At 39.7% G+C, this 17,128-nt stretch overlaps 1 protein-coding gene across 3 annotated transcripts in view; it reads left to right on the top strand.

Moving 5' to 3' along the window:
• KIAA1328 overlaps positions 1-17,128 on the top strand; it is a 177,230-nt gene that overhangs the window by 5,102 nt on the left and 155,000 nt on the right. For 2 of the 3 annotated variants that reach the window (XM_082335359.1, XM_082335358.1), the window contains 3 exons: positions 2,729-2,868; positions 6,987-7,081; positions 15,646-15,761. In XM_082335359.1, the coding sequence (XP_082191485.1) occupies positions 2,729-2,868; positions 6,987-7,081; positions 15,646-15,761 (351 nt within the window). Of the gene's footprint in view, positions 1-1,307; positions 1,373-2,728; positions 2,869-6,986; positions 7,082-15,645; positions 15,762-17,128 lie in introns of those variants that run through there. The other variant, XM_082335360.1, reaches the window with a different exon arrangement.

The following is a 17,128-nucleotide window of genomic DNA, read 5'->3' as shown; positions in this document are numbered from 1 at the left end:
ATTGTGTGTATGTCAAGAGTATGACCAGCAGTTATAAATGTTGAGGAATCCTACTTTCTAGGTTTGGAATAGCATGGTTACCCTTCAAAACTACTGGCCAAACAGCTCTATTAAAAATCTCTGCATGTGTTTTGTAGCTAGCATAGTTCAAGCCAGGCGATGTCAGATCGCTGTACTCTGTGCCCTGGAAAGAAAGCAGTGATCCTAAATGATGGAAACGGATTCACTCTGGGAAACATTATTCCACTTCCTTGGAAGAGAATTTCAGAAACATTGTTTTCCCTTGTGTACAAGCATGAAGATGTTAAAGCTCATGATTTAGTTCTTTCACTTGAATTGCTGGCACACTTCTGAAATTCATTACGCAAATAAATGTAATGTATCTTCTAGTATAAAATCAATATTTTTTTGTTCAAAACTTGTTGCACTTCTGAAGAGTCAAAACTCAAACCTATAGGCAGTACCAAGAAACTATTGGCTTTCATCTGGCCCTAGGAAGTTTTAGTGTTAATGTTGGCACTTTCTAATTGTAGCACCAGGATTTTCAGTTACCATTGGTAGGGGTGAACTAATTGTAATTATGGCAGAAAGCTTTTTACAGATGATCTGTGGAGTGTGCACTGCAGTGTTACCTTACTCATATGCTTGTCCCTGAAAGGAACAAACAATTGTCCCAGTTGTCGAAGAGGTGGCAGTCACCGACCTGCTCCTCCACCTGGATGCCCACAAGTCCATGGGCCCAGATGGGATCCAGCCGAGGATACTGAGGGAGCTGGCAGAGGAGCTGGCCAAGCCACTCTTCATCATTTACCAGCAGTCCTGGTCAACTGGGGAGGTCCCAGATGACTGGAAGTTAGCAAATGTGACACCCATCTACAAGAAGGGTTAGAAGGAGGATCCGGGGAACTACAGGCCTGTCAGCCTGACCTCGGTGCCGGGGAAGGTCATGGAGCAGATCATCTTGAGTGCCATTATGCAGCACGTGCGGGACAACCAGGGGATCAGGCTCAGCCAGCATGAGCTTATGAAAGGGAGGTCCTGCTTGACTAACCTGATCTCCTTCTATGACAAGGTGACCTGCTTGGTGGATGAGGGGAAAGCTGTGGATGTTGTCTACCTGGGCTTTAGTAAGGCCTTTACACTGTCGCCCACAGCATTCTCCTGGAGAAGCTGGCTGCTCACGGCTTGGATATGTGCACTCTGCGCTGGGTTAAAAACTGGCTGAATGGCCGAGCCCAGGGAGTGGTGGTGAATGGAGTCAAATCCAGTTGGCGGCTGGTCACGAGTGGTGTTCCCCAGGGCTCAGTGTTGGGGCCGGTCCTGTTCAATATCTTCACTGATGAGATGGATGAGGGGATCGAGTGCACCCTCAGTAAGTTTGCAGACAACACCAAGTTGGGTGGAAGTGCTGATCTGCTGGAGGGTCGGAAGGCCCTACAGAGGGACCTGGACAGGCTGGATCGTTGGGCTGGGGCCAACTGCATGAGATTCAACAAGGCTCAGTGCCGGGTCCTGCACTTGGGTCCCATGCGATGCTACAGGCCTGGGGAGGAGTGGCTGGAGAGCTGCCTGGCGGAAAAGGACCTGGGGGTGTTGGTTGACAGCCGCCTGAACATGAGCCAGCAGTGTGCTCAGGTGGCCAAGAGGGCCAATGGCATCCTGGCTTGTATCAGGAACAGTGTGACCATCAGCACCAGGGAGGTGATCGTGCCCCTGTACTGGGCACTGGTGAGGCTGCACCTCGAGTCCTGTGTTCAGTGTTGGGCCCCTCACTCCAAGAAGGACATTGAGGTGCTGGAGCGTGTCCAGAGGAGGGCAACGAAGCTGGTGAAGGGTCTGGAGCACAGGGCTGGTGAGGAGCGGCTGAGGGAGCTGGGGTTGTTGAGCCTGGAGAAGAGGAGGCTGAGGGGAGACCTTATCGCTCTCTACAACTGCCTGACAGGAGGCTGTAGCGAGGTGGGGGTCGATCTCTTCTCCCTAGTAACAAGTGATAGGACGAGAGGAAACGGCCTCAATTTGTGCCGAGGGAGGTTTAGGTTGGATATTAGGAAAAACTTCTTCACTGAAAGGGCAGTCAGGCATTGGACCAGGCTGCCCAGGGAAGTGGTTGAGTCCCCATGCCTGGAGATTTTTAAAAGACGGGTAGACGTGGTGCTTAGGGACATGGTTTAGTGGTGGACTTGGCAGTGGTAGGTTAACGGTTGGACTCGATGATCTTAACGGTCTTTTCCAACCTTAAGAATTCTATGATTCTATGTTTCTATGAATTAGCCTGAGCAATCAGTGGGTTGGCTGCATAACAGAAAAAAGTTATATTTTATCATATAAGTGATACTTTTATCAGCATTACAGCTGCTTGGTTCCTCATTGTCATTGAGTGTCAAAGCAGAAGCTCAATTTTATGCTTTCGCATCTTAAACAAACACAGGTTTTTGCATTGAACCTCAGTCAGATGACAGCATGTGCGTTTCAGAATTTACTTTAATGTTCACGTGACTGGGTGTGCTTCAGTGCCATGCACCTCTTTTTCTGCTGATACGTTCATCTTAATAAAATTTTGTATGGAGTGAGAGGCTGGGGGGAACTGCAAACTTATACCTGAAATGCTCATTCTTTTCAAAAAGAGCTGCTAAGGCAAGGATGCCTTTGTGGAAGTCCTGTTTTAGGAGGCAGTAGAAGGGTGCCTTTTGACTCTATAATCTGTGTTCTGCTTGTCTTTCATCTACAGGAGCATCTACAAAAGGAAATTTAAGAACAAAGTGTTTGCCAAAATATAAAAAAAGTGAAACTGAGCTAAACGTGCCTGTAGCTGTTGCTTCTGTTTCCATGGATCCTCTTAGAAGCACAGGAGATCTGACAGGACAGCAGGTAAGTAAAGGCAAATTTTTCGTGTTCTTAAGAGGGCACATAGTAGAAAAATGGCAGAAAATCTTTAGATTGAAAACTTTTAAACAGTTTTAGAGTACTATTATTTTTGCAATCTCTTACACTTTTTGCCCACTTACATGATGTCTTGTTGGCAAAAATTACTTTTTTACTGAGATCGCTTGCCCAGCTAAAGAGAACAAAGGCTGAAAGTACTAATTTGTGCAAGTGGTATGTAACTGGGGCTATGTAAAACAGATTATGTATATTTCTATGTGCGTGTACAGAGAGAAAGCGAGTGTAGCTTTGAGTAGCCCCTAATCTGTATGTTACTAGCCAAACACAAGAAGTTGTGTTTCAGTCTATTCAGTTTCATTGCTCTAGTCATATCACTTAGAAAGAAGACTTGTAAAATTCTTTTCAGAGAGCTTTTTGCTGTGGCTGCTCATGTTAGTAAGGTAAAATCACTTTCTGTTTTTGATAGTAAAAGTTACAAATGCATCTGAGTAGTGGGAGTAGCTTTGTCAGTTGACATTATGTTTGGGTCTGCTTTGAATTGTCTGGTCTACTCCTGTGACAATAGGTGACGCTTTTCCTACAGTTTTTTGCATTAGAAATTTCAAAGCAGCGGGCTTTACTTTGGAAGGTTATTCTGTGTTCTAACAGGTCTTGTGATATTCAGAAATCTGTTGAGAGATGCCACTTTTCTAACATGATTTGTATAGTACAGTGACTGTGTAAGTCATTTGAGTGTACCATTAAGTATCTTGCCTAGTATTCATCTTGGGCAAGTCTGTAAGTCACTAGGGTTTGGTATCTTCCCACTTACAGGCAGGATCTAAAACTTTTGACTGCTTCTGAATCACTGTTGTATTATCATGCAGTTAAATCTTGTTCTTCGTCTGGGCTAAGATGTCCTCTCTGTGTCTTCTGTATGTTGAGTAAATGCCATATGCCTCATATGTGTGTTCAAAACTCTGATGTGAAGACAGATCACTCAAATCTCATTGCTTTGACAGTGTCGTTACCCTTCGAATCCTTCAGCATGACACTCTAATAACTAGTATTCATTTTTAGGGCCCATCCTGGATTTGTCCCTTTCCATTTCTCTGTTTATCACTACTTGGTTTAAGGTGGCTGGTATGTACCTCCGCTTTGCAAATGATGCTGTTAAGTGACATGCAGAGACATTTCATAAATAGCCCCCATTATGCAGAATCTTTACGTAGAAGCATCTTGTCATAGGTATCTACAAGCCCGCTGCCTCATAGCTACCTTTATATGTCACTTTAAAATCTGTTTTGTTGTATTGTGTGTTGTTTGCATTACTTTGCATTGTTTAGAGAATTTTTACTCCTTTTTCCCTGTGAGAGCTGTTGGGGTAGAAATGGGCTTTGTTCTTTTTATACAATGCCTAGTACGCCGAATCTTGATTTGAGACTCAAATGTGCTTTTATAATATGGACAATAAAATGGGTTCAAAGCTTTTTCTCTTTTCTGTCTTTTTTAACTTCTGTTTTTCTCTTACCTTGCCAAATCCTCATGAAAACTTTGTGCTCTAACTTTGAAGATAAGCTCTGAATTACTTGAAACAAACAGAACAAATACATTTTACTTGTTATGGAAAAGGAAGGTTTCACAAAGTTTTTTTGCAAGGAGTTTTCATCACTGACAAAACTAATTTTCTTCAAGGTGGTGTGTACGTGTCTAGGGAGAGCAGATCACTTTAACATACTTTTACACTGTTGTACTGGTAGGTAGCTCACCATTACGATTTACCAGAATCCTCTTTTGAAGAGAATGGATTGAGTTTTGCTCTCATATGAATCTTGGCAGGACTGATTTACCTTATCTTCATTCAGATAGACTTGAGTACCACAAAGGAGGATGTGAGTTTTGGAGAACACTTCAAAAGGGCTAGATCTGGAGCTTTTCTGGTACTTTTAATAAATCAGTGGTTTGCTATACTGGTCTTGACCAAAATTTCCCATCTTCCTACTTTCTGTTTGACAGAAGTTGTACGCTTCTCTCATGCAGATTTGTCATCTTTCCAAGGTGTGGTTTATAAAGTGCGAGAATTCTCCATTTATGTAGTACAATTTCATCCAGAAAATACTGAGTTATGAAACTCTGTTCTACCCTGAGCTGAGTAGAAAACACAGAAATCTGGAAAAAAGAGACTACACAGTCTTGGCCTGTATCTCATTTATCATCTTGTTTTGGTGGTGGAGTTGTTGCTGTGCATAATATTGACATGTGTTATGGTACAGACCTGCCTTTGAGAATTTTGTGTGTGCCATCTATCCATATCTGTGGGTGATACAAAAAAGCATGGAATAACTCTCCAGATTTTCCTCTTCATCCCACAAATATTTGTCTGACAGTATCTACATAAATTTGGGTAATAGCTTGAGGTACCTTCTGTTAAAATCTCCCTCACTAATGTGATCAAGCTTCTGCCTCTTTTTTTTTTTGAGTGAAAAATGTCCTGTAACTTTTTATTTTTCTGGAAGAAGTTCCGTCATCTGCTAAAAAAAAAAAACAAAAACAAAAACAAAACAACAACAACAAAAAAAGCCCAAACCGTTTTCAGATGTTTTTAGCATGGGAAATGGAAATCCTTCAACCATATGTTTAGCTGAAGTTAAATTCACTTAAGTTAAAGATATTCTCTCTTCATTTGTATGACTGTAAATAGCATATGTTTGGGAAAGAAACTGTGAAATCAAGTGTCCCCTTGAAAAGCTCTGAAGTCTAATTTGCCTTGTGAAACTCTATTTCCCTGCGCCCCTCCGCCCCGAGGAAAATACATTGAAGTTAAAATAAGAGTGTACTGAAGGGTCAGCTGGGTGTAACATGAGTCTGTATAAAATCATCACCTCTTTCAAAAATTACATAGTCCTTTAATTGTTTCAAACCACTGTTCAAGAAGTAATTAGCTAAGAATGGAAGGGGCACTTTTTCTCTGCCGTGTGTATGTCAGCTGCCATTACTGCTAATGAGGGGAGAAAAAGCCCGTGTTTGCTTTGCCTGGTCAGAGGTTGTTCTGTGATGCATTGTGTTAACTTGGCCTAACTGCAAGGCATTTGGTAGCATTGTTGTATCTCATTTTAAGCACTGTATGTGCTCAGGGAGGTCTGTAATGTTTGTAGGTTTGTAAAAGTCTAAACTGAAAATAACTAAGATTAAGTGAAAATACTTAAACTTGCCAAAATCTTGGACAGAATAGCATAGGTCTTATTGTTGCTGTCATCCTGGGATTCTTATTTTGTGCTTACCGTTAGCACTGGAGAACTGAGTCAATGATGACAGAAGTTTTTGATAAATAAAAATAATTTAGGACTTAGAACTGTTTCCTGCTTGGAAACACCCAAAATAGGTAATGCCAGTAACCTCAATAATACAAGGGACTGTTGCAGACACGAACAGCAATATGCCCTCTGGTGGGCATTGATAACAAATACTGCAGTTCTCAGTGTGATAAATGAATGCATTAAAAGAACTGAAGTACTGGAGTACGTTAAAGGTTTGTTTTGAGAATGAGTAGTAAGTACAAAGGTAGCAAATAAGTGATTAAAACCAAACGGTAGTGATGTGTGAAAGGTGTGTACTTTTCTGTGTATTAAAAAAATCTTTTGAAATAAGGACTTACCATCTACTAATGATATATTGCATACCTTTTTTGCTGTTTTGTATGCTTTGGTCATAAACGCTAAGGTGGAATGATTTTTTACTTACTCTTTATTTTAGGATCCTAATATAATAAAGTTTGAACTTGGATTTGGATATCACTGCAGTAGATTTCCAAGTCATGAGAACCTACTGCCCTTTATTTAGTATGAACCTATGCATAGTGTATGTCTTAAAACTTTACCTAGCGTATTTAGTATTGAAGCTAGCAGCTTGCATTTGCATTACAAGTCTCTCAAAATAATTATCCACTATTTGATAATTTGTTTCACTGAGCTGTAGTTATATTTTAAAACTTTGTATTTTATTTCCAGTTGGAATTTGTCTACTTTCAACTTCTAATTATTAGGTCTTGAAATGCTTTTAATGTCTTGTGAAATATTTGTTCTCCTTTGAAGAGTGCTTTCTAAAATGTTACTTTACATTTTCAGGTCACTAATGAAGGAGGAATGAAGAGTGCTTCTTTAAAGGATTTGTGTCCTGAGGACAAGAGACGCATTGCAAACTTAATTAAAGAACTTGCCAGGTAAGAATAAGCATCACCTGAAAATGCATTATGTTTAAGGAGAGTCATTCCTGTAATCAACATCAAGCAATGCATTATGGAACTGAATATTGCATAAGGTGATTTTTCTTGCTGGAAGACGTATGAACAATTAAGCAGCCTGATGATTTTTTCCTTGCTTCCTGACCCCAAATCCCTCAAACGTATTGAAAACAAGAGCCAAAGTTTTGTGACCTGCAGTAGTTCATCCACATAAACCTAGTCTCAGGGCTGGGGTTTTGTTTGCCGCTTTTATCATGTGCTTTAAATAAACACATTGTCTTTTGGAAATGACAGACTTTGTTGGTGTGAAACTTTGTAGTGCTTATTTGTCAGGGGTAAGCTTTTATATGGAATGCCACGTTAAAGGTGGATTGATGATCTTGTGGCTGAAACATGTTAATCAGTATTTGCCCATGTTTGCACGTGTAGAGCAATAAAGAGTCCAGTGTAATCTTAACTTATCTAGACAAACTTTCTTTTGCTTTGATTAATTTCTTCAAGTTCTCTGTATTGGAAAGGAGAGGCAGAAATACTGCAAGTTTCTCAGCTTTAGCAAAAGTTTTTTTTCTAAGTTTCATTCCAGGGCTAGTTGCATTCATGAAGATAAATGATGTGAAAAATAAGTTAAATTTGAGTGAGGAGATTTTTCTCCCCCTCTGTGTCCCTAACACTTCAGAATCTCTGCAAATCGCCTTCTTACATAGTGGCTGTAAAATTGAGAAGGAGCACACGGGACTTTGGCAGGCTTTCGCACAACATCAGAGGAGAAAGTCTTGTGAGATGATCTCGGGTCCTTTGGGCTAGAAGTTGGTGTCGACACTAAGAATTTATGAAGGCAAAGTTTTTCTAGAACAAAATGCAACATCTCGGGTATTAATGAAATGCTTTTTCCCATAGATTTCATATGTCTGTGCAATAATTGGCAAGCATTACTGTCCTTTTTCTTTTTATATGGGGAAATTTGGGCAGAGAAATTAAGTTACTTGCTCAAGGTCATGCAATAAGTCTCTGGAGCAGCTAGGAATATTTTCTCTCTGATTATCCTCATCCAGTGAACCATTTTGCCTACTAATAATTTGTACCAATATAGGATTTCTTGCTATACAGTATTTCAGTAATTTCTGAAGTTCTTCATGCTTGCAACTCTATTTTATCCTACCTCGTGTTAGAAAATGTCTAGTTAAGGCTGTCATAAAGCGTAGATTGCTGGGAAGCGTGGTTACAAATTGTCAGATGTTGGAGCTATTCGGACACTGTTGCCACTGTTGATATATAGAGGTATATTCTAATATTAAAAAAACCCTTTTATTACATTGTTCCTCATAATACACTGCTCCCTAGTGAATAGTAGTACACTAACTCATTTGAGCATGGGATTCTTCTTAAATCTCAGATGCTGTGATTTTTCCCTGAGGACAGTTTGATATTTCTGCCTGACATTTCTTCGAAGAAAAATAGAAGGTGCAGCAACATTAATTTTGAAAAGTAAAATTAGTGGAACACTATTATTTTATACTTAGTTCTCTTTTATTTTTAAACCTAATCATATTTTTATTGGATGTAATTAAAAGTCCTTTGCAGTGTAATAGGGAAGTTGAACTTTAATTCCGCTCACCTCGTCACTTTTTTAAAACTCTCCATAATTTTCATCCCTAGTTGTGCAATGATGGAGGGTTTTTAGATGCAGTAGAACACTCTTTGCTATTTCAGGGAAGAAAAAGAACCAGCAGAATGCTGAAAGTTTTCCAGGAAGACTGTCCTGCAGTAAATAATTGGAATAATAAAGATCTCCCTTGACCAGAGCTATACTTCACCGTTCTTTATTTTGCTACTATTTATGAATGAAAATGATGGTAGCTGGGACTAATTCTTGCATGTTTACTGTGGGATGGTGGACAGAAATAGATTGGTCAATAACCATCTGCATGAAGACAGTTTTAAAGTGTTAAAATTCTGTCTATGTGGAACCCAGTAGCAAAACCTGATTAACTCCTGGGGCTGGAATTTCAACCATGTCTTGTTCGAGCAGTTCAGGATATTGTCCTTTCCTCTGACTTTTGTGACTGCTGAAGGAGAGCTGACGTACTTTTCTTTCTCTTCCTCTTCTTAATTCTCTTCCTCCAACTCTCATTCCCTTTCCACTTTTGAACACTGGGAAGGTGTGTGCCTATGCATTAGCTAACATGCTGCAGGGAGAGACTTTGTCTTGGTGTGAGTAAATTCTATCACTGGCTATATTATTTCCCTTTCCTTTGAGAAAATCAGTTACTGGGCTGTAATGCTTTGCTGCTGGGGGTTCCAGTGGCTGACATCATGTTAGCTGTTAGGGACCTTATGAAATTGAATTTTGAGTCAGGGTCGAAAGAAAGGATTCAGCTGTATCCTGTCTAATCCCCCTTTCTAGGCTACATAATCGTAGTTTTTACTCTGTGCTGCCACCTGTAAATCTAACCATTATTTTGCCTTTCTCTGAAAATATCCAGTCTATCTTCCCTCTTCAGGTGAAAAGAGAGTGTCAAACTGGATCCAAAGTTTAAAAGACTCGAATGTTATAAATGTGATTTTTTTATTGTATCAGCAGGTTCTTTTCAAATTGTTTTTGTAGAGGAATTTGAGTAGGATGAGTCATGCCTATGAATGCCAAAGTGCTTTGTGAGTAAATGGGAAATTCTTGAGTGTGATCAGCCCTTATTTTCAAAAACAACCATCATGGCACCTTCGTGTTTTCGGCAAGGTGCTGCTGGCATAGTGGTGAAACTGGCAGGCACAGTAAGAGCAAATTTTAGCTCTCCCTACAAGCAGAGTCCTTTTAAGAGGCAAAAAAGACTTTCTCTGAGCTTTCCTTACTGCAGGCTACTCCTGAAGCAGTCATCAGCTTATGTAATGAAATAAGCAGTGACATGGTGAAGAGACTGAAAGATTCGTACCCTCGTACTCTGCACCAATGTCAGGACACATTAGCTTCTTCCAAGAGGGAGCAGCGCAAGGTCCCCTGGGACCTAGCCAGTTGACTGTTGAGCATTGAGGATTTGCTAGACACCATACTGAGAATGGTTACAAAGTATTCTGGAGTGAAATATTCTAAGTGATATGCAGATTTTGAATGCTCTCTGTCTTGGCATTTGGCTGAATGGAGAGGGTCATAGCTTTCTTTGCAGAGAGAGTGAGTGCGTGCTTGCAAGCATTCACCTCACTCCTAACTGATCTATAGCCATAGTACGGTGACTTTCTGGCTCCTACTATGACATGTACATCATAAATACTTCTTCCCTGCCTGCACAGTTCACATATGCCTGTACAGCTCACATACGCAATTTGCTTTTGAATGAACAGAGGCATTGACTCAGTGACATAGAAGGGTTCATGAAAGTTTAGTTTTTGCTTTTAGTGATGAGAATTGCTATTAACTACTTCATATTCTTTCTTTCTTCAGATAAAATAACAAGGAGCTAACTTTCCCCATGCTTGCCTTTGCAAACGAATCTTTGAAAGCAATTTAGGTAGAAAAGTATCATAATGCCCTTATCCACCCAAGGGAGGGAGCGATTGCCTTTTTCAAATTAGATACAAGATGGTGTTTGCTATCAGTTTAGTGTCTTTCTGGCAAAGACCACTGGCATGCCCCGAATGACTTGTACCCAGCAGCTAGTAAAACAACCTTCAGAGAGCCCTTTTTTCTTTATTGAGAAAGTGCTTCCTCCTTCTCAAGACCTTGGATTCCTAAATCCTTTGTAGGGTGCTGGCAGTCTGGGATGCTAGTCTTTTCTACTGGCATTGCTCTATGTGGACTTTTTATCCTGACATGAACATGAAATTGGCCAACTAAAATGGAAATTTTTCCAACAAAAGATGAAAATGGGAATCAAAACAGAAGATTAATTTGGTTACAGAACTGGAAACCATTACAAAGGAGGACAGTAAAACTATTGTAGCTTATATTTGCTGTTTAAGTGTTTTTTCTTACAGCACTTAGGATTTTTGAAGGACAGCTTGCCTGTGGAAGCCTGTGTTTCAAATCTGCAGTGTTTGGCCTCTTGGGTTACCTTCTCTCCTGGGTTACACTACCTCATATTTAACTGAATTGTTACCTGGCTTTAACTTCAATGTCAAGATCTTTTCTTCTTTTTTTTGTGTTTGCTACTTTAGGAGACAATATTGTGCTGCAGTTCTCTTAATTGGTCAGGCAGTGAGACTGCAAATGAGATATCCCTAAGCTTGTCTGGAAATTACTTCTTGTTGGTAGGTAAAGCATGCCTAGGATTATTGTATCACCAATCACACTTACCTTTTGTGCTTAAAAAGTCATTTGTAGCTATAAATTCATGCTGTGAGATCTAGGTTTGTATTATTTTGCAAGTTGCATATCATAAAATTTATCCATTGTGCAGCAATTTCAATTACGTTTTGGGATTGTTGGGGTTTATTTGTTAATTTTTTAAATTTATACAAACTGCCCATGATACTTAATTTGTGAACAGTGTCCTTAGACAAAAAATGCTGCCATTCTCTCTTCCTGCAGTGCTGGTATTAAAAGTCGCTTTGTTGCCCAGTTTTGCCAGAGGCATGTTGTGATCAACTCTGGCATGAAAACTTATTGTTTCATCTTTTTGGAGTGCATCTTTTGCTTGGAATACCTGATTTCATTCCATGGATCCTGTGTGTGCTGGGCTCTGCATGATGCCCTTGTCTTGGTCCTTGCTCCACTTTTCCTCCCGCTGTGGTCTTGCCTGTTCCAGATGCCATTCTTTGCTTGGAATGTAAAACCTGTTTTTTTTGAGAATGGCCACCAAAATATTTTCATCTTTGCTAGCTAGTTGGCAGACTAATACCAGCTGAGTGTTCCCTAAAAGATAAATGTTCCCAGTGAGTATAAGACTGATCAGTGAAGTTGCCAGTGTGTCTCTGCTTTTTGTTTATTTTGTCTTCTGTCTTAACTTGCTCAGCCACAGATCTTGATGCATTCAGATTTCTCTTGGTAAAAGCTCAATTTTTTCTAACATTTTTAAAAAGTAGAAAACACTGTTTTTAATTTGCTTTTTCAGCTCTTTTCTTTTGTAAAGATTTTAAGTGCCTTCAGTCAGGAAGAGTTCTTTTGAGTTTTGTCCCTAGTGTAGTGCTGATGTGAGTATTATCATGTCTCTTCCTTGTTCATGCTGGTTTTTCATTAGACAAATAAAACTTGAAGTGCTGTTGACCTGTGCAGTGCTTCAAAAATTCCTCCTGGAGAGCATCAATCCTGCTTACTCAGTGGAATGAGTCACTGTCATCAGCAAACTTGTTGATCAATTCCTTCTTCGGATCAGACAGTCAGAACTACTAGTATCAGCAGTGGGCTTGGGAGCACACCATAATAATTGGAACTGGTGAATTAGGAATTAATTTGAACCCTAAGGCTGATGTCCTAGGAGGGTTTTTTGTCAATATAGCTGCATTATGAATTTTTATTTTCCTACAGAGGCTTCCTACAGAGAATTTTATTTTACAGAGTAAAATAAAATCTTTATTTAGATACATCTAGAATTATGTAAGTGTTGAAGTGTTCAATTTAAAACAAATCTTGAACAAAGATGGTGTGTATCCTATGACACAAGATAGGTGAATGTAAATTGCATGCAAGGAAATGTTGCAGACACTGAACAGCAGGAATAGTTCTACTGGTTTGTCATCTTTGCTCTCAGCTGCCAGTCCTCCATTTGTTCCTGGAGGCAACGATAACGGAGCTGGACGCCAACATGTTGCCCAACAGAGCAGTTGTGCCTGTTGTAGTTGCAGTGCCTTCAGTCTTTCACTGCTCTTTTCTGACCACGACTGGATGAAAAGCAGGTGAAAATCCTTTTGAGGAGCATTATGAGCCTTGTAATGTTTCTGTTTGGCATCAGTGAAGACCTTCCTAGTTCTAAAATTCATCTGTTCTCTACTGCCAGAAGGCAAAGAAATAAGTATATAAAAAAATCTTACTGAGCTATATATAGGATGTGACATAAACCCAGCATAATCTGATAACATTCTTGTATTCCTTTTCTCTAACTTTCTTTTGCCACCTCCTGTGAGTAACTGTCTTCTATGTCTCGCCTGCCCTTTATGGGCTGTCTCCTGCTTTGTGATACATAAACACATACTGCCACGTTTCTTCTAAGATCCCTTACTGTTCTCAGTCATTTACTGCATAAGATATGTGGCACAATGTATTCATGTGTCTGGGGGTATGACAGCTTGCTGTGATCTGTGTTAAATACAAACACAGCACGCGAATGTGATGCAGACTGATACAAGCAGCAAATCACAGAATCTAGAGATGGGTAAAACCTGCTAAGTTTAGTCTAATTTCTGTAGTGCTCTGGTCTTTCTTACCTTATCTTATTTTCTTATACTGTTGTTTGATTTTAATATTGTTAGATGCCAGCATGGCCCAGTGTTTCAGTTGTCCCGAACCTGTTTCTAATGCAGCATCACTCCTGCAGTTAGTGAGCAATCTTCCTTCCTTATACAGGAGATGATACTTGTCCTCTCTTTCCCTTCTGATCTTTTTTCCCCTGGTCTCGTTTCCTTCCTGTCTTTCCTCTACATGGTCATTGCTGTCTTTGTTGTCTTCTTCTAATTGATGATTTTTATTCTGTTCTCTACTTTTTTTTTCTTTTTTACCCTAAGAAACAGGAAGCATTCTTGCATCTTTCACTGATTACGTGAAAGAAAGTCGTGTATGGATTATATGAAGGAAGGTCATATATGCTGTAGCCACTTACCTGATTGCTCTAGATTCAGAGAAAACAAACTGGTTGTGGTTAGATGCAAAAGCCTGGGTCTGCAGTCTGTGGCATATGTACTGTAGTTGTAACTGTATTGGGGAGCAAGGATGTATGGTAGATAGTTTTCAAAAGTTTGTTGCCTGCTTAACTAAGGAATACATAGGTGTTGGGATGGATCCAGAGTTAATGCAGCTGGTTCCCTTTTCCTTGTTTATTTTCTGATGTGTGCACACAGCCTTTGAGTGGAGGGAAAGGGGCCTGGGAATGAGTTGATGAACGCTGCTGGGGACAGGATTGTAAATGAGACCATGGGCGTATGAATAGTGGAATGTTTTTATGCTAAATCCATGTCTTATTTGTGTAATTTAGAAACTTTCCAATTAATAGTTTGTTCCAAGCTTTCAAACTGCTCTAATTTACAGAATTTGATTATATGCTACATGTTATTTTTCTCCCTCCAGGTTTGTAGAGAAAAGGTGTGAGTTTCAATATTATTAATTATTTCCAACTTCATGCAGTCTGCTTGAGCTGTTGTGGGAAGGGCTGTGGGTTGATCTTAGAGTTGGGGAACACCGCCTGCCTATAGTTCACCCCAGGGGGGTGACCCAAATGTGGTATTTATGTTTTTTCCACTGGAATATCAAAACAAATCCTTGCCCTCTTAAGGGGAATGTCATGATGTCAAATGGATGGCTCAGTCCTTGGATGGAGTTCTCTGTTACAAATGTCAGTGGGTCTGATGGGATGAGTGGAAGGCTTAGTCCACTGCCTATATATATTTTATATATATTTCCCTCCCCCTCTCCTCATCCTATAGGATTGTTCCAGTTAAAGGAAGTTAAAATTGAAGTTTTCTGAAAGTTGCACTGCTTCAGTCTCCTGTCACCTGTGCTGTGGCAGCTGTTTCATCATCATAAAAGACTGAACTTTAAGAGCCGTCAACAACAGAAATTACCTAAGTGCAGAGCAATAATATTTATTAGTCTAAGCTCATTACTTAATATTTTTGTAGCGCTTTTATAGAACCATGATTTCTAAGCCATGTTTTTTAGCGTAGTTACAGGATTGTCTGTGCATAATAGTCTTCTTGCCTTCGTGATACCAGAATAATTGTTTTTACAGCCTGCTCTTAAGGTGCAGAATAAATGATCATTGTAAACCCTTCTCGCATTGTCATCTTTTAATCTTGATCCAATTATTTACACTGAGCAGCAAGATACAGGGTGCCATGGCCCAGACAGAAATGAAAATTTACTCCTGCGGCTTGATATTTTAAAATCCCCAGAAGAGAACAAACTGTTTTGTTTGGGGAAAACTAAAAAGAAAAATGATTCCTTTCCTGGACTTATATTTGACCAGTAAATGTGAAAGAAGGATTAGTTTATAGATTAAGAAACAGAAAAGTTTTTCAATTTCCTTCCTGTCTCAGCAGCTAAGCTCTCCCACTTGAGTTGTCTGTCTACATGCCCTAGGTTTGTAAGGATCCTGGTGTGTCTTCATTATGGCTGCAGGGAATGAGACTGCACAAATCTAGTTGTGGGTTCAGGTCCTTACTTTGTTGTTCCATGCTGCCAATTAATGTGCATGTGCTCTAGTGAGACCAGTGTCTTTGAAAAAATAATGTATTGTGTGAAGTTGTATGCATCTTCCAGAGTAATACAGTAGTATGAACATTATGAGGAACTAAGCTGTTTAAGGGTGGAGAGGGTGATATCCATTTACCTGGAAAGCAGAGGAGTTGGAAGTCAGGCACTGTGGTTATGGGCATGTATTTTATTTCTCTCAAATTCTTTTTAGGGTAAGTGAAGAAAAGGAGGTGACAGAAGAACGGCTGAAAGCTGAACAGGAGTCCTTTGAGAAGAAGATCAGACAGCTAGAGGAACAGAATGAACTTATCATCAAGGAAAGGGAAGATATCCTTTAAAAATATGTGCAGGGGCTCACTGTCTGAAATAAAAAGTGAACTACAGAGAAATAATTGTTCTAATTTATGGCAGAGAATAAATCTGCATGTGCTGCCATTCAAAAGCAATCAGAGAGATGACTTGTCAGCATGTGACGCTGGTTCATTTGAGCTTAAAACTGCCATCCAGCTGTTCCTATGATGTTGTTTTGCTATGAAGTAGATATTTGTCAACTAAAAATGACAATAAGGAATTTATGCATTAAAATACGGTTATAGATTTATTTTTTTAACTTAATCCTGTTAGGTTGTAATTGAGGTCTAAAACTTGCATGGTATTCCAGTGCTGTCCGTGTCCAGAGAAAGACAACTTACACTGAAGCCATTTAAACTGTATATATATACTAGGAGGTTTAGCCAGTTCAGGCTTTTTTTTGGTGTAGCTTTTGTTTGTTTGTTTTTTTGTATAGTTAGCTGATTCTCTTTTCTTGCAGGCTGTGACTTCTATTTTTGTTAAGCTGCATATGCTTACTCCCAGTCCTGGAATATCACATGCAAAGTTGATGTTGCAGGAATTACAGTTTTCCTTCAGTGTGGTGTGACAGACCTTTACAAAATTCTCTTGCTCATTTCTCTTCCAAATCTTTGATATTGGTGGTTTCTTGTTTAATTCCTCAGAAGGCTAATGGTTGACTATAGCGGGATATGGAAGAGACAGTGCTGCAACTACAGCAAAAGCAAATAGTATGTGATTCATCAGGAGCTGTATTTCAAGTAGGGAGGATACTAATGCTATTTTAAAAAGCATTGATGAAACCTAGTGCGCAATGCTGTTTTCAGTCCAGAGTCATCCTTTGTTGAAGTAAAAAATGAAGTTAGTGACAAGTTGTGGAGAAGGGCTACTTAAGATGATGGGGGGCCTGGAGAAGCTATTTTCTGAGAAGACTAAAGTGTGTGTGCACATGCGTATGAATAGTTACTGGCCATATAGAAGTATGTCAAGACGGTGGTAAGGTGTGAATAGGGGGAGAGACAATGCTGAGACAAAAAGGGACTCTTCAAGCCATAGGCCAGTGTTGGAACAGAAATAAAAGGAGATAAACAATCCAGAAACTTATAGAGGAGGGTTCTTGAAAATTCGAGCAATCATATTTCACAGTTTAGCACTGGAAGGCTTAACAAGAAAAAAAGCTTATTTATGATGGAGCTTGGGTGGCTTATGAAAGGAATTCAGTGATATGTTGTCTCTGTCAGCAGGGGATTGCCCTTGATGGCCAAGAAGATCCCATGAAGCACGGTGGCACTTATGCTGATAGAAAGAATTTGGTCTGTTTGTACTAAATAATATGCACATCAATAAGCTTAGCCAGGCATAGA

The sequence above is a fragment of the Platalea leucorodia genome, assembly GCF_965183815.1.
Source record: "Platalea leucorodia genome assembly, chromosome: Z".
Classification (NCBI taxonomy): Eukaryota; Metazoa; Chordata; class Aves; order Pelecaniformes; family Threskiornithidae; genus Platalea; species Platalea leucorodia.
Note: the sequence above shows the minus strand (reverse complement) of the source record. Positions and strands in the feature narration are given on the sequence as shown.